Source organism: Camelus dromedarius, chromosome 1, assembly GCF_036321535.1.
Source record: "Camelus dromedarius isolate mCamDro1 chromosome 1, mCamDro1.pat, whole genome shotgun sequence".
NCBI lineage: Eukaryota > Metazoa > Chordata > Mammalia > Artiodactyla > Camelidae > Camelus > Camelus dromedarius.
In genome coordinates this window covers 4,576,659-4,598,082 of record NC_087436.1, presented here as the reverse complement: position 1 = coordinate 4,598,082, position 21,424 = coordinate 4,576,659, and the positions used below count along the sequence as shown (strand labels likewise).

The window sequence follows — 21,424 nt, the reverse complement described above, 5'->3', positions numbered from 1 at the left end:
TAATGAAATGAAGACCCACTGGCCTTGTTGTAATAGTTTTCAGAGTAAAGTATAAACATGACTCGCTGGGGAAGTAAAGAAAATACTACAATTTCTGTTCATTTTCATGCTCACTTAAAGATAAGCCTTATTCCTATATTGCAGTATATCAGATTGAAAGCAGCTTATTACATTAATTAATAATGTTTATGTGATAAAATTTATTTTATATATTTATAATATATTGTTGGTGTACTAAATATCTTACTAATGGTTTGCAGAATCCAAAAGGCTGGAGAACACTGCCCCAGATGAGTGATTATCAAGTTGTGTCATAAGACTTTGCAGGACGTCTTTAATTTATGTGTGGGAGGAAGTGAAGAAACAGTACATCCTCAAACACTAAGGTATTTGTATCCACTTCCATTTTCCAAGATACAAATTATCTGGGAAGAAGGCAGCTGACTGTGACTGGACAGGGTGCAGAAGCTGCGTCACTGAACATCGCTGTTTTCACAGCCGCAGAATTCTCTGACCATTGTCACCGTAACTTCCCAAAAGGCTCCGCTTTTCCCTTCCTATTCCAGGCGTGCAATACACAAGATTTTCCAACTTCGGTAACAACATTTTTGTTTCTCTTTGTTTTGTTTTATTTTTCTCTGAGACTACTTCACGGTTCTTTCTTCAATTCAGATGGGTTTGGCAAGACCAAACATCTTCGCTGATAGTTTAAGATTTGGGCATGCTGCAAAGTCATTTTCTGCCGAGTTCTCTTCTTCCTAATCTGCAAGGTTTACTTGCAATTTAATATTTTGACATTAAATACTTGAAAAAAAGTTGAAAGGCAGCACAACCTTATCTAAAAATCTTCTACCAAAATATCTGAGATTAAGTCCCAGGTCTGTGATTTAAATTTTGTCCTGATTTCTATCCCAATACTCAAATCTTAAATATTACCATTTTCCTGAAACCAAGTTTATTATGATGGAAAAGAATTTGCTGATAATAAAAGAAGCATGGCTTTAAGAATATCACCTTTTTTCCCCTTTTGCTTAGTTTTTTAAAACTTGTAATTTATGCATTTATGAAACCTCTTTTTTTGTTTCTGGTTTTCTGGTTTTTGGTTTTGGGGTTTTTTGGCAGACACTGAATACAGGAAAAATGAGCGTAGTCATGAAGGAATCTTTTTCGAGGTAAAAGAGTGAGGATTGTGTGAGCTGGTCACAATACTTGCAGGTGTGAAGACAGGTCAAAAACAAAGCTGCCTCAGGAGAAATCCAGGCAGCAATAAAGTGTAAAATGTTTGAAGTGGCTTGAAGTGGGAGCACGGGCGGGTGCCCATCCCCAGCACCCTAAAAGGTGCCTTTGCGAGGAGCCACCCAGTCATCTGGGAGCAGACACGCCCAGAGCAGAAGGGAATGACGAAGGACGGGTCACTCCCAGGCGCTCCTGGCTCTCACAGCAGGAGTGACTCCCCCACCTCAGGAGAGAATCCGGAGATTTCCCAGGACTGGAGAAGAATTCCCGCGGAAGGTGCGCATCAGCGCTGTTAACGTCAGTGCCCGCCTCTAGCCAGTGCTCAGACAAGGAGACTGGGCTTTTCCACCGCCTCCGCAGCAAAGAGGTTGGTTTTCTGGAGACGGTGAGTCCTTCCTTCCAGGAACTGCACCACCGCTGGGCTCCCCCTCTCCTGATTGCCCCCCACCTCTCCCGTGCCCTGTCCCCCACCCTTCCATCTTTCAGTCTGCTTCACTGAACTGCCCAAGCACAGCCATTCACAGGCTGAAAGAGGGCCGAAGCCCAGCCAGGCCAGACCAGCTTTGTCGTTCAGGGGAGGGCGGTGGTCTCCCCGCGCCACCCACCCCAGCAGACACACTTCAGAGTCCTTTCCGCTGATGGGTAGCGAGTTGTCCAGGTAAGGCCCACGTACTTACAACGATCACAGTACTCCAATAGCCATCTCTCTGGGATGCTAACGGTTGCGTTAGCAGGGACTGGGGTGTGGCTTGCAAGCTCGACGCAGCCCAGACTGCACCGGGGCTTTGCAGGCAGAGCCCAGTGCGGGCAGGCACTTCCCCAGCTGGGTGACCCCTGGGGGGCCCGAGTCTGTCCCCTGCCCCCCAGCCGCTCTCCCCTTCCCTCCTGTCTCACTTGCTCACCCACCGGAGACCCTCCTGTTCTGTCTCTACAGCGGCTCCTAACCTCCCTGAACAAGGGTCTGGCTTGGAGTGACCGTCAGGGAGGAGTAACTTGGAGGAAAAGTTAGTAAAACGCTGAAGCAATCCTTCCTCCCTTCCCACCAAAGGCTCTGAGACCAACGGCTTGGAGAGCAACGCGAAATTCCCAGGCCAGGCGTCTCAGCTTTATAGTCCTCCTCGTGGGAAGGTCCCCAGGAGAGAGCAGGAACCATTATGCTCTGAGACACAGCCGTCTGTGCAAGTAAACGTCCCCCCTCACCCAGGCTGCGCTGGACGGGACAGGGCTTCTCAGAGTCACACATGTGACCCCACCAGTCCCTCCTCGGCACTTGCCGGCTTCCTTCCCCGGCAGTTTGAAAACTTTGGGGAGGGAGGCTGAAGCCAGTGGTCTGCTTTTTCCCCTTTGCTTCCTGTTTTTCCTTCTGTAGACTTATTTTGAGCGAGGGCTCCGTGGAGATTAATCATAACGGTGCTTAATGGCGAGTCACACCCTGACAAGTGGCCTTTCTGTCCTGACTGTCCTCACCCGACTCGTCCCAGGCACCTGGTTGTCTGGAAATCTCTGTCCATCTCCAAGACGCCGTCTCTGCCGGTGCCTGGTTCGCCTGCCTGGACCGCGTCCCCCCTCCTGCCCGATGGGCTCGTCACAGCCTAGATACTTCTCCAGACCCCGAGCCTCCGCAGTGTCTTCCCACAGCATCTTGTCACTCTTTCTCTTATGTTCACCATTCAGTTTTCTTTCTGATGGAATGGGCCAGACTCTATCTTCAGAGTTCCCAAAACAGCATTATTCCTGGCACACCAGAGACATTCAATAAGTGATGAATAAATACATGAAAAGTAAGTAAATGAATCTGTTTGATATTGGTTCAAACTTTGTGTTTTTTCTCCAAAGTCTAGATGGAAATAGATAAGGCAAAACGGGAAGGGACACTTGAAATCGATACATTTCTCTTTCGAAGACTCTGCTGTAACTCAGTGCTTGCTTACTGGACACAAAACAATGGGACAAAAAGTCATGGAAACAGTAGAACTGTTAGGTAGTTAGGTAAGCGGGGCACCGGGCAGCTAAGGGGGAGGGGAGGAGGGGCTGGAAGATGGTGGTGTGCCCGCCTCCAGCATAAAAAGGCTTCACTTTTTCTAAATGAGCACCAGTAAGAAACCAGTTAGAACCTGACAGCCACTACTACACAGTAGTGACAAGGACCTAACAGGACACGACCCAGTGCTCACTGTAATATAATTAACATTGTGGTTTAGCCTCCCACCCACGGGTCTCTCTGTGTGCACCACGTTATGTAAGGACATGTGCAAAGGGGCCAAACATGACTGAGCACTCCAGGGACGAGCTGTCAATCAAGAGACCACCACCAAGCGAGGGTGTAAGAGAAGAGGAGACAGAAACAGCCAGTTTCCCTCCCTTGGATCAGCCCGCCTCCCGTTCCTGGGGTTGTACTTTCCCTTTTCTAAGTAAATCTTTTAAAATCTTCAGCTACACAACGCACCATCTCCTGACTATAATCTTGCCTTCCAGGTGTGACAAGAACTGGGATCTTTACCTTTTGGGGTAACAGAACCAGTACAGAGCAGCTCTTGGATTCTTAGGAGGAACGGGCGTCTTGGGACCCCACGTGGTGATTTAGGACGATGAACCAGCACTAGGATTCAGAACCCTCGGCCCACAGCCGGCCATAGACCCTCTCGTCCATTCTTTTCTCCATCCTTGATTGCAGGGCCAACCTCAGGCCCTGTCTTGGTCCCTTCCTCTCCCTGTGAACCTGCCTTCTGGGAGTCCTGTCCCTGGCTGGGTACCATCAGCACTCTCGATCTGAGATGTCTCCAAAGTGGATGAGACACAGATGGAGAAGGGAGTCCTTGGTGCTTTTAGCACCCAAGCTGCAGATCTCGAATGCAGTCCGTCATGGCGACGTGGCTATGCCTGCCTGGCTTAAGGTCTGTGGTCTGTTCCGTGATTCTTGAGCCTCTGTAGGCTGGCCTCTGGGAGAATACATTTTTTTGGTTAACTTTTCATTCAGATAAAATATCAAATTTATAGAAAAGGTGCAAGAATAGTGCAAAAAATTCCGTGTAGCTTTTACTCAAAAAAATTTTTTAATGGAGATATTGGGGATTGAACCCAGGACCTCATGCATGCTAAGCATGTGCTCTACCACTGATCTCTACCCTCCCTACCCCAAGATTGTTTACATTTTCCTCCATTGGTTTTGTGTGTGTGTTTACATAGACATCCACTAGAAAATACTTTTTGAATTCTAATTAATTTACAACTTTTAGAGCGTAAGTTATTACCAAATTTGGGTCTGCTTAAATATTTGATAAATATTTTATGCTTTTAAATTTCATTTAATTCCTAATATTTTCCCTGCAATAAAGGTGCAGTTCCAGAAAGAAACATGTACTTAAGTCTTTATTTCCCTTTTAAATACTTTTATTAACATCATATAATTGTGAGATTATAACTATATTTTCCCAAGGCCTATAGCACTCTCCAGTAATAAGACTGGTATTTAAGGAGACACATTCAGCACTTTAAGACATGGGAGCATCATTCTGTAAAGAGTAATCATGGTAGAATTCATAGAAGCACTCTAGGGGATCCTGGAGGCCAACCAGTGAGGACTTTTTACTCCTGAGGTCACCAGGGACCAGCCTGGACACCGATGGAAATAATTAAAGAAATTTTAAACTGAGTTACTTCTCAGAACTCCAAACAAGAGTTCTACGAATACTGATTTAAAACTGTAATGTTCACCTTTTTCTCGCTCTGAAGTTGAGTCTGTTTTTTTTTTTAAATCTCCTTGTCTCAGACCAGGCTCCTGGCTGTCACTGAGTTCACCAGGGGTCTTAGACTAACATTGTGAAGAATGAAAGTTCAGGCTCCAGAAGTATGTTTAGAAATCTCCATAATTGAAATCACAGCATCGTCTGCTTCATCAATACTACCATTCTCTTTGAAAAGTATCATTGAGTTATCTCAACCAGAATAAAAACTTCACAGATGCATACTTAAGACTAAAAACTTGATGATTCTCAGGGCACGTACACACACCAAAATGTTCAGCACAAATACTTGGAAAAAAGCTATCAGCAGAAAGAACAAGTCTTCTTTCCCTCTTCTGTACTTAGATGTTCTTACTGGAACTGTACTGGGCTCAGCATGGCAATGGACGATGTCTGCTGAAACAGGTCCAAATTGCTCTTTTGTGTGTGTGTGTGTGTGTGTGTGTGTGTGTGTGTGTGTGTGTGTGTGTGTGTGTACGTGTACGTGTGTGTCAGTGTTTCACTTCTGCGTTTACGGTGTGTTCCCTGAAAACTTCCTTTGCTCCCATGTTGCTTCTGGTTCAGCTAAATTAGAACGATATTATTGCATTTTAATATGGGCTATAATCCTCTTTTATCCTGAACATTATGACGCAAATATGAATTAACAAAAATGAAATTGCTGTAGCCTTTACCATGTGTAGAATTTTTAAAATATCAAAAAAGGAAACATTTATTATGACACATGATATTACGGCGAATATTCTTATAAAATAATCTTTGATATTTACAGAAGAACTACTTTATAGTCTTATTGCAGCTAACCCATAATTGCTTACTTTCTTTAAAAAAAGAGAAAATGGAACAGAAAAGTGCAGCAGAAAAAACCCTCAATCTATTTTGTTATATATGCCAACAGTGAAATGAGGAAAAGTAACAAAATGCAGAGTTGACAGGTTCAAAGAGCTTAAGGTATTGAAGACTATCATTTCTATTCAAAATGCTGTTTTGAGACAATACTATCACAAGCACACCTTAACAACCATGGTGTCCCACCCGGGGCACGACTGCGGGTCACTCAGCAGGCTGCCCGGTCCCTGCAATCACCTGACATACAGGCGCTGAACTTTGAGTACAGGTAATAACTGATTGTTATGTAACAGAAACACCTCCCCTCCCAAAGTCACTGTTTGAGGTTTCTTTCTTTCTTTTTTTCACTGAAGACTTGAAGTACTGAAGTGAATGTATTTCTGTCCCATTAAGAGGAAGGAAAAGTAGATGGTCTCTTAGTCCCTCCGCCCCCCCGCAAGCGCAAAGTGCTTTCAGAGGTTCCACGCACGCTCCAAGGAGTCAAACCCCAAAGCCTGACCGTTGGGGATGCATTTTGCTAATCTATCCCCGAGGCTTTGCCTAAAAAGTTGGCACTGCCTTCTTCAACATCCCTCTTTTGAAACCACAGTTTTGAATTGGTTCCTTGTTGATAAGCTTCCAGAAAATGACAGATTCCGGGAATTTCACTGGGGAAGTTTGGTGGAAGTTCCTCCCTGGATCGAGGTGTAAACACAAAACCAGGACAGTCTTTGAGTAGTCTGAAAAGATGAAAATAAAAATGTTAATCCTGAAATTGGATACTGACACAACTGCCTGTTCAAGAAAAGACGATCTAACTCAATGAAAGTTCCTGAGAACGTTAATAAGCCAGCCATTTTCAGTCTGATTGACCCCAAGCCCCTAATAATGTTTACAAACACCTTCACCCAAGGACAATTCACAACAGCAGAAAATTCTACCAAATAATGTATTTCACTCATCTTAGGAAAAATAACTATAAAATTTTTTTTGTAAAGATATAGTCTACAGCCTACATAAGAGCACAAGTCACAACAGTGGGGAAAGAAACTCAAAACAATCCGAAAGTTCAGTAACAGCAAAAAAAAAAAAAAAGTATATGAAAATAATGTTACAGAATTGAAAAAGTTGAAGGAGATAAAGACATTGTCTATCAGTGCATTCATTTTGTAACTAGTACTAGGAAGTAAGCATGGACAAGAAGTTGTGACAGGAAAGGTCTATATATAAGACATTTGTATATAAAATAATATGAGAACGAGTTCTGGGTCTGTCACTAGAACTTTTCTGAATTCTAGGTTACAGGACTAAGGTGAGATTTAGCTGGATATGCAACACTCTACTATCTGACATTTGCAATAATTTTCTTCTCAAATTCTTCTTAAGAATTAAATGTCTTCAGTTCAGACCTTTGACCAGCTTTAATTACCGGCTGCATTTGTCCACTATGATAAACTCATTTTAAAGTCTAACCACACTGATTACATTTCTGGTTCCTCTCCCTGCTCTCTCGCTCTCTGTCAGATGCAAACTTAATAAGCATCTCTCTGACCTATTACTCAGGCCATGGAAGAAATGGGCTTGAGACCTCCCTCGGCAGAAAATCGCCCATCATATCTTCCCAGTCAGGGCGTGGGCATCCCCTCCCCAGTCTGCAGGGTCACGTCTCAGTGACAAGAGTGATGCTGCTACGTTTGAGGTCGGAACCATGACACCCTCCCTGGTCCAGACAAAACTGCTGGGTGGGAACGCAGGTCTCAGGAATTACAGAACTCGAGTAGCGTACAACACGTGAGTATTCGATGGACTAATTTTTATCTGTGCGCCAGCAAAATGTGTACCCTGCAAAATAATAAAACTAACAAAAGGACGTTTTAGTCCTGGATTCATAGGCATCTTAGAGTACCTATTATTTACAAGGCACAGTACTTGGTAACATATAATGAAAAATTACAGAATTCCACAATATTGGAAGTATAAGCTTCAACATCTGGTGGATCTAAGTTTGAATAGAGATGTCAGCTGTCTAGCCTTTAAAATGGGGATGACAATAATACGTACCGTCTCTTAGGGAAGTAATGAAGATTAAATACATTGATTAAACAAGCCTTATTAAGCATCAACTGGATACCACATAACACCCATCACAGGGGAACAATTAGTAAGTCTGACAACAGCAGGCACTGGGAAACAGAACTCAGACGCTGGAGTGCAGGCTGGTAAAACCTGTTCGGACAGCTAACTGATGGCTGGTAAAGCTGAAACTGGGGACAGCCCAGGACCTAGGACACCATTTATAGGTGTATTATCTAGAGACGTATGTATATTTACCCAATCACGTTTTGTAACAACTAATAGCCGGATATCCTCCAGTAAGCATGGACTGAAGACAGTCTTATTTATACCCTGGAATACACCTTACCTGGCATGCACATGTGACTTGCTGGATTTGTCTCATATGGCCCGTGACAACTGTCAAACACTGGTAATCTGTCAAGCCACAAAAACCATCGGGAGCCTGTAACCTGCCATGGTGAGTGTATCTACACTTTAAAAATCGGTAAACGCGAGAAATTGGAGATTATCCACTTCACTCCCCAAAGCTGCCTTCCCAGCATACCACTGCACTCAGAATAGTTTAAATAAATAAATAAGATTTACATTTCATTAAGAAAAAAAAAATCTCAAAACCATAATATCGGGTGGATTCAAGGCAAGTTGCAAAAGGATGCAGAAAGGCTGAGTGGGCATCTATTTTTCTCTGGTTTTATTTTTCTACCTGGAGATCTTACCAGTGGCTTTAAAACTACCCTCTGAATTTATTAAATGCCTTGCTTGGAACTGCACATCTGGTAAGCCCTGTATTTCACATTGCAGGACACACTTCTGACTATAAATCCCATGCTTTTATTTTTTAATTTTTAAAAATATTTATTTATTTGCCATTGTATTATTTAACTCTTGTATTTTGGTGAGAGTAGGTGGGGATAATTAGGTTCATTTATTTTTAGTGGAGGCACTGGGGGTTGAACACAGCACCTCACGCATGCTAAGCAGGCACTCTACCACTCAGCTACACCCTTCCCCACAAAGCCTGTGCTTTTAAACATAACTGGAGTGTCACGGAGTTAGAAATGTTCATTAAATCAGCTTCTAAAGAAGATGCGGATTTGGAAGAGAAACAGGTCAGAAAAATGAAACCATTTCGACGAAAGCCTGACGGCAGTCCCGGTGCAAATGCTCACGTGTGGTGGGGCGGTTTCTCCTTACCCGCTCATGACCGGGCACCATTTTCCCCAAACGCCTGCACCTGCTCTCCTATGGGCCCTTCATTCTCCTTGTTCCCCTAAGGAATCCACGCCCTGCCTCTGGGGGCTATGTCCTCAGAGAGAGGAGTTCTAGGTCAGCGCCCCCCCCCCGCCCACCAGGCAGCCTCCATTTACACCTCCACCTGCCAATGTTGTCTCTCCTGATCGCTCACCACCCAAACCTCTCGTTAACCCACTGACTCGAAACTCACGCAACATAGAACCTAGTCTCTTGTGAGTTTTCCGTCCCTCAGTAACAAAAATGCAGAAAATTGTCCCCTAAACTAAAACCCCTCATGACACTGAAAAGAAAGGAATGTGTAGCTGTCATTACACCTGCTACGTTCTAAATTACCGATGAGAATTTGGACGTGGACTTTGAAGGTCTGGGTATTTTTTGGTGTGGGTACCCGTCCTAAATTTACACGTGTCTCACTGTAACAGAGCAGAACAGATCTGACTCTATTGGATCTGTTCCTTTGATTTTAACCACTGAGCCCTTTTTTCTGGGTTTAGTCTTGCTAGCTCTGCACCTTTTGTAAAAGAATGTTGCCTTTAGCCTGTCTGGTAAACAGGAGAGCATGTTCTCAAGGCTCTGACCTTTCAGGGTATTAACACTTTCTACACTTATATAAGGATAACAAGTTGCAGAATAGAGGGTGGCCTTTGTTTTGCTGGAGGTTTTGCAGGAGCACCATGGCCTGACCCCCCCCAGGATGGCTGCAGGAACAAAGAATTCCCACACCAAGAGGTTTCCAACAACCAACCACACCCCTTCCCGTTTTTTTGTTTTTGTTTTTGTTTTTTTAATAAAAGGAGCCCATATTCTGGCTGTAGCAGGATGGTTCTGCAAGACAGTAGTCTGCCATCCTCTCGGTCTGCCGGCTTTCTGAATGAAGTCGCTATTCCTTGCCCCAACACCTTGTCTCCTAATTTACTGGCCTGCCGTGCAGCGAGCAGAACGAGTTTGGACTCGGCAACATCAAAAAAGTATGAGGGGAGTGACGCTTCCTAATGTCATGTTACTGAGAAATGCCATCCCAGGATTCAGCGTATTACCCATAAAGCTGTCCAGAGAAAGAATTCCCTTTAGTATTTGTACAACGTCTCACGGGATTCTGAACTTGCTCTGACTTGACGAACCATTTCGACTCAGGTACGAGCGGAGAGGGTGACAAAGGGAAACAGGTAAAGAGACAGCAAGTATCTCTGATTCAGGAACCGGTTTACCAAGTCTGATGGGAAAACTAAGGCCAGGGTTGCAGGACATCAGAGGGTCGCGGGATCCTGATCAAAGCAGACTCTTCGGTCTGTGGTTACAGGTTTAATTTCATTCTGGTGGCAATGGGACGCCATTGGAGGGCTATTACTGCGGGGTTGACGAGATCTGACATCCTTTAGGAAGCTCCCCTGGCTCTTGGGTGGAGGGTGAACGGCGGGGACAAGGCTTCTGAGGAAGCAAGCGGGGCTCAGACTGAGGTGAGGCTGAGAGGCTTAGGCTGGAGAGCGAAGGGTGGCTTGGGTGTGGCACCGAGGGAGGTGGGAAAAGCTGCATGCAGGGTATCAGTTGTAAGTGGAGGGGGTTGGACGTGACATGGAGGAAGGGATGATGGCGCCGAGGTTTACCGTCTGAGACTGATGCTGGAGACGGATGAAGTTTGGCTGGTGGGAAGTGGATTCTGTCAGGGTGAGTGTGGGAATCACTTGTTCTAACATGGTCACATTGATTGTAACTCATCAATTAGTCACCAGAGCACAAGGACAGAACAGAAAATATGAGTCTGAAACTCAGTGGAGAATTACAGAATGGGCTAGAGATAAAAACTGAACCATCAAAAAGTTAGGACCCAGGTAGAACAGGGACTGAGCTCTCGACAGCACAACCTTCAAAGGTCTAGTGTGGACAGAGAACCAACAGGAGACACCGAGAAGGTGCAGCCACGGGGTAACTAGGAAACCAGGTGAAGTGGTCACGAAAGCCCAGAGAAGAAAATGTTTGCAGGAGGGAACTTCACATCAAGTCAACAGATTCCGAGATGCTGAGGAAGATGAGAACAGAGAACTGCCCAGATTTCAGCAAGGAACATGGATGATCCTGGTAGGAACCATGTCAGTGAAGTGTAGGGACCTCCGAGTGGGGTGCACAGAAGAGGGAATGAGGGTGAGCAAGGAGAAGCACTGAGCGTAGACAAACCTTAGAAGGAGTTTTGCTGGGAAAGGAGTGGGCACATAGGGAGATGCCTGAGACAGAGTTGGAGACAAGGAAGACACCGTCTTTAAGGAGGTGTAATAGTCAGATGCGTCCGTAGTTTGATGGGAATAATCATTTCATTGGAGAAACTGGTCATGGAGAAGGCTGATACTTTCAAGAGAACAGGTTTTCAAGGAGGTGAGAGGAAATGGTACTTGGAGCAAAACCAGGGGGCCGCAGCCCCCGTAACAGGTACCAGGACCTAAGACAGTGCAGGCAGCTCTGTCTATGGGATCTGAGGGTGAAGGTGGCGTGGTTCTTAGCAGATGGTAATCTCTTTTTGCTGAGGAATAGAAAGTGAGATCTTCAACTTACAGTCGGGGCCGGACAGGAAAGGACAGGAAAGGTGGTTGGGGCTTTAATGAGAAAGAAGGTGCTCTAGGACTGTCACCTCTGAGAACAGAAAGGTGAACTTGCCTGAGGTAAGTCAGTGACCATATCGATCTGGAACAGTTTTTTTGCCCTTCGAGGATTTCCATGACAGTTGGATTTTTAAAACCAAAGTTTCCACAGCAGGCACCTGAATTAAGGGCATTCTTGTGGGGGACCACGCCCTCTAACGGGTGGGTGCTAACTCTGGGAAGTGAGTGCCAGAGTTGTACTGCAGGACACCTGTCCGGGCAGTGTGAGAAGTAACACGCCTTGAAACGGGGAAGGCAGGATGCGCATCAGGGGTCACAGCCTGGCGACAGACACCTCAGGAGAGGCGTTCTCCCGAGGCAAATGAATAGTTGACAGAAGGTTAAAGCCAGGATGATAAGAGTTACTGCTTCTCTTTTCCTTTAAGGTTACCTAAGCGAGAGGAAGGTACGAAGAGTGAAACAAACCGATGGGACAGCGACAAGCGGAGGTAAATGAGATGAGCAGACCTCGGGCGCTGGGGGCTGCAGTACCTGTACGTGGTGGGGCTCACGTTGATTTTCCGCGGCACACTGCACGACTCGAATTTGTTCGCCAAGGTGACATTGTTCCCGAAGAGACAGTAACGGGGCATTTTAACCCCAACAACTCCAGCAAAAACTGACCCGGAATGCAGTCCAATTCGCATCTGAAAGCAAAAAAGGAGCACAGTGTTCCTGGTCACTGGTAACACACGCCCCCTCGTCGCAGCTGTGTGAGTGCCCTGTCTGACTGACTGACTCCTCGCTCGCACCTCCGCTCCTCCTCACTTCCGATCAGCAGCGACTAGTGAGGGTCAGTCACACCTGTAACCCTTCTCCGTGTATGTCCTTAGGGCTGTTACCCAGGGCAGCTTTCTCTCCACTGTCTTCAGCATCTGAACCAAAATCCCACACACCCATCACAGTCACCATAGCAACCAGACACCGCGTCCATGGACCGTTTCTGTAAACTCTTCTGTTCCTCAGGTGAGGGAGACAAGACTTCTGGAGCCCAGAAGTTATTCCTGAAACACTGTCAGAGGCAGGTAACGAGCTAGCTCTGGGGATACAGAGAACGGGGCTTTTAGGTATCTTGCTTTCAAAGAACTTTATGCCAAACTTCCTCCCTATTTAAATGACCAACAAGCGGAGAAAGCGTATTGTAATATTTCAGGAAGCAGCAGAAAGCTGGGGTTGCCGAGGCCTGGCCTTCAGTGACTGTGTACATGTGAGCTAAGAAAGTCCAGACCCACGGAAAGCACAGTCGGGCCGGGTCTGGGTGCGAGAGGCAGCCAGGATACACTGCGGTGTAGGGATCCTGGAAGTTATCAACGATCTGCAGAGCAATCAAGGCGGACTGTTTTCAACCGGGATCTCCTAGAAGATCTGAGCGCTTGAGGATCCCAGAGGATGCACTAGCTGCTAAATTCCTGCTACAACAAAGCAAGTGAAAGCGGGACGTTTTAAACAACAATCGGACACCATGTGCATTATTTCCGAGTTCCATGTTCAGTTGACCATTTTTTTAAAGTCTTATTAGAGATGCGTATTTTGAACAAAGGCTAAGTACTCAGGAGCTTAGATATAATTTAGAAATCCGAAAACTGCAGTCTCCTTAGTTTTTCAGTTGATTTCAGAGCTCTTCTAGAAACTTTTGAGAATCATTTGCTTGTAACACGTCAAATCATGAATTCTGCGAAACTTTCCAACAGAAGCACTAGGCAGTGAATCAGGAGAGTTGTATTAGGAATAACCAGCAGTCTGCCTTTTTTTAAGTGGAAGTACACTTGACTTACAATGTTATATGATTTTCAGGTGTACAGCATAGTTATTCAATAGTTTATATTCTGTACTCCACCTACAGTCCTTATAGAACATTAGCTATTTCCTGTGCTGTGCATCACATCCCTGTAACTTACTTATATTTCATACCTAGTGGTTTGGGCCTCTTACCCGCCTACCCCGACTTCTCCCCCGTCACCCCTTCCCTCTGGCGGGCACTGACTTGTTCTCTGCATCTGTGAGTCTGACTGTCTGTACGTTCCTTCATTTCCCTAGCGCTCTTTCCTCGTCTATAAAGCGCAGGATTGGATAATTTCCATCTCCCTCCTTCACCAAAGCTTTACGCCAAGCACAAAAACACAGCTGTTTTATGACATCTGGCTTCTTCCTTAGGAGAATATGGTTTTACATGTAAACAATATAACAAACAATAGAAACAAATGAACAAGAATGATGACCAGAGGCTATCTTCTGCTTATAAACATCTGGCACAATTTTAGATTTTACTCTCTTTGGCACCAGCTTCTCTCTTCACACTTAGCTATTCCACCTTTGAATTTGACAAATTTGTCATAAAATTTTAATGTTTCTACTGCATGATTAATATAGAAATACATCCTCCTCGTAAACATGTGAACTACAATGCAGATAAAGCCAGTGCCCCTCTGGTTCCTCTCATCCCCACCCCGCCATCCTTTCCCAGTCTTGAGGTTCACTCTCAACTCAAAGTGTTCTTGTCAGGGAACCATTCAGATTTACAAGCATGAAAATGGTGCAACGTTTAAGATACACATCATGCCTCGAATGGACACTTGCTGGGAGTACCTCCCACTTGGGGGCCACTTTCGACGTAACCCCCTCCTCATGGCAGGCTTTAGGGAACGGGAGGAGGGCCCCGAGTGCCTTTCCAAGCTCCCTGACTCGCTCTGCTGTCCTCGCCCCCTGGTCTCCAGCACGAGTCCCCCCAGGGGTTTCTAAGCCTCAGGGGGGATGTGAGTGAGGGATCAGCCGGAGTAAGTGGGCATATGGTCTGTACAGATGACAGGCTGGGAAACCAGAGTTTGAAAAGAAAAAACGGAAATATTTCCTAGTCTTTCACCTTGACCCCATTCCATGGGGCAGGAGGGTAAAAAGTAGTGAAAGGCTGGGCTTTGAAGCTGGAAACACACGGCCCCAAGTCTGGATTCAGGAGGGACGTGGCTACTCTCGTCTGAACTGTGGGTTCCTCTTTTAATGTTGTTATAAAGATTTTAAAGAAGACAACATTTAAGTCACAATCTGCTCCCCACAATACACATTAGTGTTTCTCTCTCTCCTAAAAGTACTCTGCACTTCTGTCTCTGTGACATGTCAGGGACAGCCCCCCAAGGATCTCAGAGATGCCCTAGGACTGCAGGGCAGAACAAATAAAAAGGTGTATTTAGTGGGGAAAGGGTATAGCTCAAATGGTAGAGCGCATGCTTAGCGTGCACAAGGTCCTGGGTTCAATCCCCAGTACTCCCTCTAAAAATACACTTAATTTTACCTGCCCCCCCTGACAAAATAAAATAATTAAATAATATGACAATAAATAAAAATTTTAAAAAGGTATGTTTAACGTCTCCCTTTACAGGTCAGTAAAGCTGAACTATTATCACCCAGGTAATTATCTCGGAAACTCGCTATGAATAATTCTTGCAATGGCCAAACTCTAAAAGTACATTTCTGCAAACATCAAAAATCATGTCACTAATCCCCCTGCCCCAAACGTACACATCTTAGTAACGAAACCCATTTATGTGGAAATCCCTGGCTTGATTCTTAATCTGGATACTTTAAGCATTTACTTTGATGTTATGAGTCTCCTCACCAAAAAACAAACAAACGAACATAATTCTCCTCTAAAAAAATTACAGAAATTAAGCATCTGGACAAGTCAGATGCTGTGATGCTTTTAAAACAGTTGAGAATTATTTCACACTCTTCCTGTTGGGCAAGTGTGTGACTGCTCTGACCAACAGAATATAATGGACGTGTCACTGGGTATCTCCTAGGCGAGGTCATAAAAGATCGTGTGGCTGACACCAACCTGGTTCCCTGGGACGTGAGTCACCAGGTAAGGAGCGTGACTGCTCTGAGGTTGCAGGGCCTGAGCACACGTGTAAGGACCTGGGCCGACAGTCCAGCTGAGCCCGTCCTCAGCCACCCCCAGCTCTGGCCCCAGGCAGGTGAGTGAAGCAGGCACCTTGGAAGGGGTCCCTGGTCCAAGGGGTACCATCCAGCCATGCCACATGGCCTCACCCATCTGACTGCTCTCAGCCCGGGTACCAGGTCTCGTGAGGAATGAAAAGGCATCCCCGCTGGGCTTCATCCAAATTCCAACGCACAGAATCAGTGCACAGTGATAGGCCTGCGGTCGCAGACCTCGAAATGCAGAGGAGTGTATCACACATCAGCACACAGTGGGACGACAGCTGACTTAGAAACCAGTCCTGAAGACTCAAACACGTGGCTTCTACTAACACTGGAGAGCACCAGGACTAAACGTCTCATTTTCCCTTCTTCTCTATGTTTTACAGCACCCCAGATAGGATTCCACATCACTCCCAAGGCCCATTTCTGAAGGTTTATCAATAGAGGCTACTCTATAAAAATTAAGTGGCAGATTCACTACATGTGGGACGGATCGAAATACTCTGCACATGTAATACCTAGCAGACCAACGGCTGGCATGTGAGTTTGACTTTCTCGTCTGCAGGAGACACCATTATTCTGGGATCCGGCTCATCTAGAAATTGTGGAATTTTATGTGCCCTAGAAAACACTGGGTTAGCAGTCACCTCTGTCCTACTGTGATTCCTCCCCTGCTGGGATTGGAAAACTAAAAACTACATTTTCCCAACTCCCTCGAGGCTGCTGCATGTACTCAGGGTTGGAGACTCAGATACCCTGTGTGACATCTGGGAGCTGGATTTCTGCCGTGCCTGCCCTTCCGCTGGTTACACATGTGAGCCCAGCTGCGGAAGCCTCTGGGTTTTCTCTCGCAAGCTTAGAGGCAGCCCAGACTCCAGTCACTCATCTTGTGAGAGTCATGATGCAGGATCTCTGTGTTGCTGGTTGAAATCATAGGAGGGGCCCTTCTGTCCTGGAAACCAGCAGCACAGACAGCAACTTTCTGAGCACAAGGGTTTCCCTACTGTGGCTGTGGAGCTGTGGAGCCAGCTACCAGATCACAGAGAAAGCAGTGGTTCTGAAGTGTCACTCTGGGACCCATTTTTTGAGCGAGCGAGGTGTAGACAGACTCTTGGTCCTCTCCGCGATTCTGTAAGCCACTAAATACCACGTGGTAAACACCTTCCTGCTTGACCTAGCCGGAGACGCTGCTCTCTGCCACCAAGCCCGCGCTGGGCACCGCCCGTCTGATCACTGACCAACCACGTGGACTCTCACGACAGGACGAGGCTGCCTCACCTTGATGGGCTCCCCGTGGGGCGACATGACTTCGTCAGAGAGCTCCATCATCTTCAGGGCCATCAGCGCGATCTGGACGGCGTGAGTGTCGCTTTCTTTGTGTAACCCCCCAGCCACACAGTACGCATCGCCAATGGTCTCCACCTGCACATGAGAGATTTTCCACGTTAAAACAGGCACTTGGGAAGCACCACCGTGCACATCAGAGAGCGGGCACTCAGAAGCACACAGCAGAAATCTCAGGGTTCGGGCCAATGGAACATCAGAGTAAATCATATCCTCCAAGAACAGGCTTTCCTCTTCAGGAAAGTCACAGGTCTCTGAGCCTTGCATCATGGGCTGCGCTGAGAGGGACCACAGCCCCATGAACTCAGGATCAGGAGGGGTTCCAGCTCCCAGACCTGCCACTCACTCACCATGCCATTTCACCTTTCTTTCCCCGCCATGTAAAATGGCTTTGTAGAAACAAATGATGTACTTTGGATTAATAATAAATTGCTTAAAGTTATTGGATGATTTTACAGCATCTCAGCATAAAATACAGTGTTTTGAACAAAGCCACTACTCAGTCAATGTCAGATAAATTTAGTAAAGATGTGCAAGGTTAACAAGGTTAGAGGTTTTCAAAAGGATTTTGGGGGGTCCTCACAGCCATGATAAATTGTTTACATGAGTATTAATCACAAAGTATGGAAACCAAAATGTCAAACCAGGAGGCAGAAACCATGGTGTTTGGAAAGCTACTGGAAGTCAAGCTGTTACACAAATTCATGTACATTAGTATTATGTCATGTTACCAGCGATTTTTATCTGGGACTCTAAGTACAAAGCTAATGGTTAATTTAAACCCACAAATAGGCCACCGAATAGTGACAGGTGAGATTTTCTTCCCCTCTAAATATTTACTGTAACTTATCAGATCATATCGCCACTCTTATCCTAAGCCCCCAGTATGGAAAGATGGAGGTGAGAAAGGGAGGCTAAGTTGGCGATTCCCTATTTCACTTGGAATAAATGCTGCAGCCGTTAAAATGCCCTGAAGTTCTTGCCCGCCTTTCTGCTGCTCCCTGACTCGGCCTCCTGATCCTCCCTCTTGTTCCCTCTGTCCCAGCATCTCTGATTGTCCCTCAAACGTACCACACGTGCCCCCACCTGCTCTCCCCTCCCTCTGCCGGGAGCACCCCTCCTGGTCCCTCACTTCCCCAGGCCAACGGCGTCTGTGAACAGTGCTCGCCCCTGACCTTCCGCTGTCTCCCCCGACACCTGCCCCATTTCCCCGCCAGAGCAGCCCAGCGACGGGAACACTGTAACCTTACGCACTTGTTCTCTGTCCTTCTTTGCCCCGTGAAGCGCAAGCTCTCTGCTTATCACCTCCTGTCTCCCCCGTGCCCAGAACAGCCACCCATGGAGGAACCAGGCAGCAGTGCCTCCAGAAGCTTTTCCTCCAGTGCAGACGGAAGGAGCGCTCAGCACAACAGCTGACACATCACAGGTGCTCAGTGGGTGGAACTAGTCAGGAGAGGGGCGCCCTCACCCCTCCGTGGTGCTGGGAGTCTGTTCCCTGTGCTGCTGTACCCCCCCACACACACCGGAGAGGAATCGCATGTCCACCATGTCACAGGAAACTGTCCTGTGCCCCTATCCAGGTGCCGCCCCTCCCCTGACATGTGGACATGTGAACCCCCCTCACAGGGACTGTACCCACCATGCGGGCAAATGCTGGACGACCGGTAGGTATTTGCTAAAACAACAGATATGTAAATACGGAAATAAGCAGAAAAAATGACCAAAAGATTGAAAGACAGAAAAAAAAATGAAACGGAACAAAGTCCCGGTACCACCAGGTACTGGAAGAAACAAGAAACTGACTGCTCCTGGAAGCCATCACCCCCACAGGTCAGCCTATGGTGAACATTCCTTGTATCTTGAGTTTGCTTATTCCAAGGTCAAGACCCATCCTTGTTTACCTACAACCGCTCCAGGTGTTCTGCAAAGTCAGAGAGCAGAGGAGGTGAGATGCGGACAGACAGACGCACCCGCTCCGGATGCCGAGCCAACCAGCGGATTCTGGGGCTTCCAGCCTTGCAGCAAGGACAGATTCCAAACACTTGAGAGGAATGACCGCGTTTTTTAAAGTGTCAGCAAGGTGAAACTTCTAGAAGTGGCTGCTTGTGCTGGCAATCATAGCAGTCTGCCAAAGACAGTAAGACTTCCTAACCACAGTTCCCAGAGAGGAGACATCCTCAAGGCGTAAACTGTCTACAGATAAATACAGCAAATTCCACAAGAGGCCACCAAGCTGAACCTAACTGAAGCCAATTATTTTATCTGTAATTATACAAGGCCCTCTTTTTTTTCCCCCCAAGGGAATCATAGCTCTGCCTGGAATTTCCTGTTAGAAATTTTTAAAAAGGAAAGTTTTACTTTGAGCATCTAGATTGGGGCTTATATATTCCCATAAATAATTTTTGTTTGTTCTTCAATAATCTATTTATTTCATGTTGGCTTAAGCTCTGAAATGCCAGATTTTTATGTGGCCAATTAAAAGATGATTCAAACCACATATATGAGAAGCATGCTTTATTCTCAACACCAATATTGAGAATAATGCAAAATACTTTTAAATCAGTAAAAAAAAAAAAAAAGTTTCACTTCTAAAGAAACAGGAAGAACATGAGATCTCTTCATTAGCTCTCTGTACATCCCAAGTGCCTAGAATGATGGCTGGTACCTCGAAGGCACTCAACAAACCCTGCTGACTGATGGACCACAGATATAAATTCTGTGGGTGTATATTATTTTCTCTGCTCTAGAAATGAGAAAGGTTACTTAACGTTCTCCACTTACAAGGCAAGTAAGGTAGAAGAAATGATTTGAAGACAGACCTCCCTGTCCCGATGTTTCTGCCCTTGGCCTCTGTACAAGAACACCTTAAGCAGGTGGCCTGGTGTCTGTTACTGGCCATGAAAAATATCACACTGACTCTGTACTGAATTCACTTGGCACAAGGCAATTTGTATACTCCTCACACTCCTTTGCTTTTACAGATGAGGGAGGGTAGAGCTCAGTGGCAGAGGACCTGCCTATCAGGCACAAGGTCCTGGGTTCAATCCCCGGTACCTCCATTAAATAAATAAACAAATCTAATTACCTCCCCCCTCCAATAAACAAAACCAAACATTCAGATGGAAGGATACATCCTCCCCAGACGAGTTACACTTTGGTCCGTCTCATGCTGAATCTACTCAGTGTTCATGGTCAAGTGTCAGTTCACTGACCTCGACACGCCCCTTTTCCCCGGGGCCCCACCCCCACCCACTTACTCTCTGGGGAGGGCGCGGTGGCGGTCCTTGCACGGAATCATCGGTTTCTGCACAGATTCCGAGCGATTCCAGGCTGGACAGCGGGCAGCCACGCGCTGAGGTCGCGACGGCCCGCCCTCCACCCAGACCTGACGGGGCGCGCGGGCGGGGAAAGCGGCTCCCCCGCCCAGGGAAGACTCCCTCCCCCGCTACCTTGTAGACGTCCAGCTCCCCGCACTGCCGGTCGAAGCGCGTGTAGAGCGCGTTGAGCATGGTGATGACCTGCAGCGGCGAGCACTGGGAGCAGATGGCCGTGAAGCCCACGATGTCCGAGAAGAGCATGGTGACGTCGCTGAACTTCTTGGCCTGCACCACCTGGCCCTGCCACAGCTGCTGCGCCACCTCGCCGGGGAAGATGGAGCAGAGCAGGTCCACCGTCTTCCTCTTCTCCTCCTCCAGCGCCTGGTGCGCCTGCTCCAGCGTGGCCTTCAGCTTGCCCAGCCGCTTCTTCAGGCCGTCCTGCGCGCGCGCCTGCTCCCCGATCAGGACCACGTCCCTCAGCGCGTTGTGGATCGGGATGTCCGACAGGTAGAGCCCGCGCCCCGTGAAGTCCTCCAGCCGGTCCACGCAGGGCGACCCCAGGAACAGGACGGCGCTGGACTCCACCACGTAGATCATCTGGCCCTTGAGGTCCATGACCTGTGGAGCCAAGGAGAACCGCGTGGCGGTTTATTCAGGTCTCCAGCACCTTCTGGAGACAAAGTGAGGACGTGGATACAGAGATAATCCCTTAGTTTTTCAGCTTGATGTTTTTCTACTTGTTGCCAGCAAATGATACACTTTCTCACAGTGTAATTTACTATGCGTTCTAAGATGCACGCAGACACTTGGAGAATATTTAGGGATAAACACTACATGGAAATCTTAATTTTCCATCAGCAATGCAAAAAATACTTGCTTCGGGCCTTCTCACTACGAGGCAGGCTGATGCTTCCGTTTCTACAGCTGCAGAAGGGGCTGCCCCAAGGGAGCCCCAAGCCAGGGGAGGGTTCATGCGATCACCCAGCATCACAAGGTCTACTCGTGTGAGTGGGACAGACCTGCGCGTGTGTGTTTACCACAGCAAAGGGTTGACAGCCGCCCA

The 21,424-nt window shown here is 46.8% G+C and overlaps 1 protein-coding gene across 5 annotated transcripts in view; it reads right to left on the bottom strand.

Annotated features, from left to right (window-relative positions):
* Positions 1-5,657: 5,657 nt before the first annotated feature.
* Positions 5,658-21,424, bottom strand: part of GUCY1A1 (guanylate cyclase 1 soluble subunit alpha 1) — a 54,055-nt gene continuing 38,288 nt past the window's right edge. For all 5 annotated transcript variants that reach the window (XM_031463696.2, XM_031463694.2, XM_031463695.2 and 2 more), the window contains 4 exons: positions 20,494-20,979; positions 16,979-17,122; positions 12,260-12,414; positions 5,658-6,547 (listed from right to left, as the gene is read on the bottom strand). In XM_031463696.2, the coding sequence (XP_031319556.2) occupies positions 6,346-6,547; positions 12,260-12,414; positions 16,979-17,122; positions 20,494-20,979 (987 nt within the window). In that variant the 3' untranslated portion in view covers positions 5,658-6,345. The remainder of the gene's footprint in view (positions 6,548-12,259; positions 12,415-16,978; positions 17,123-20,493; positions 20,980-21,424) is intronic.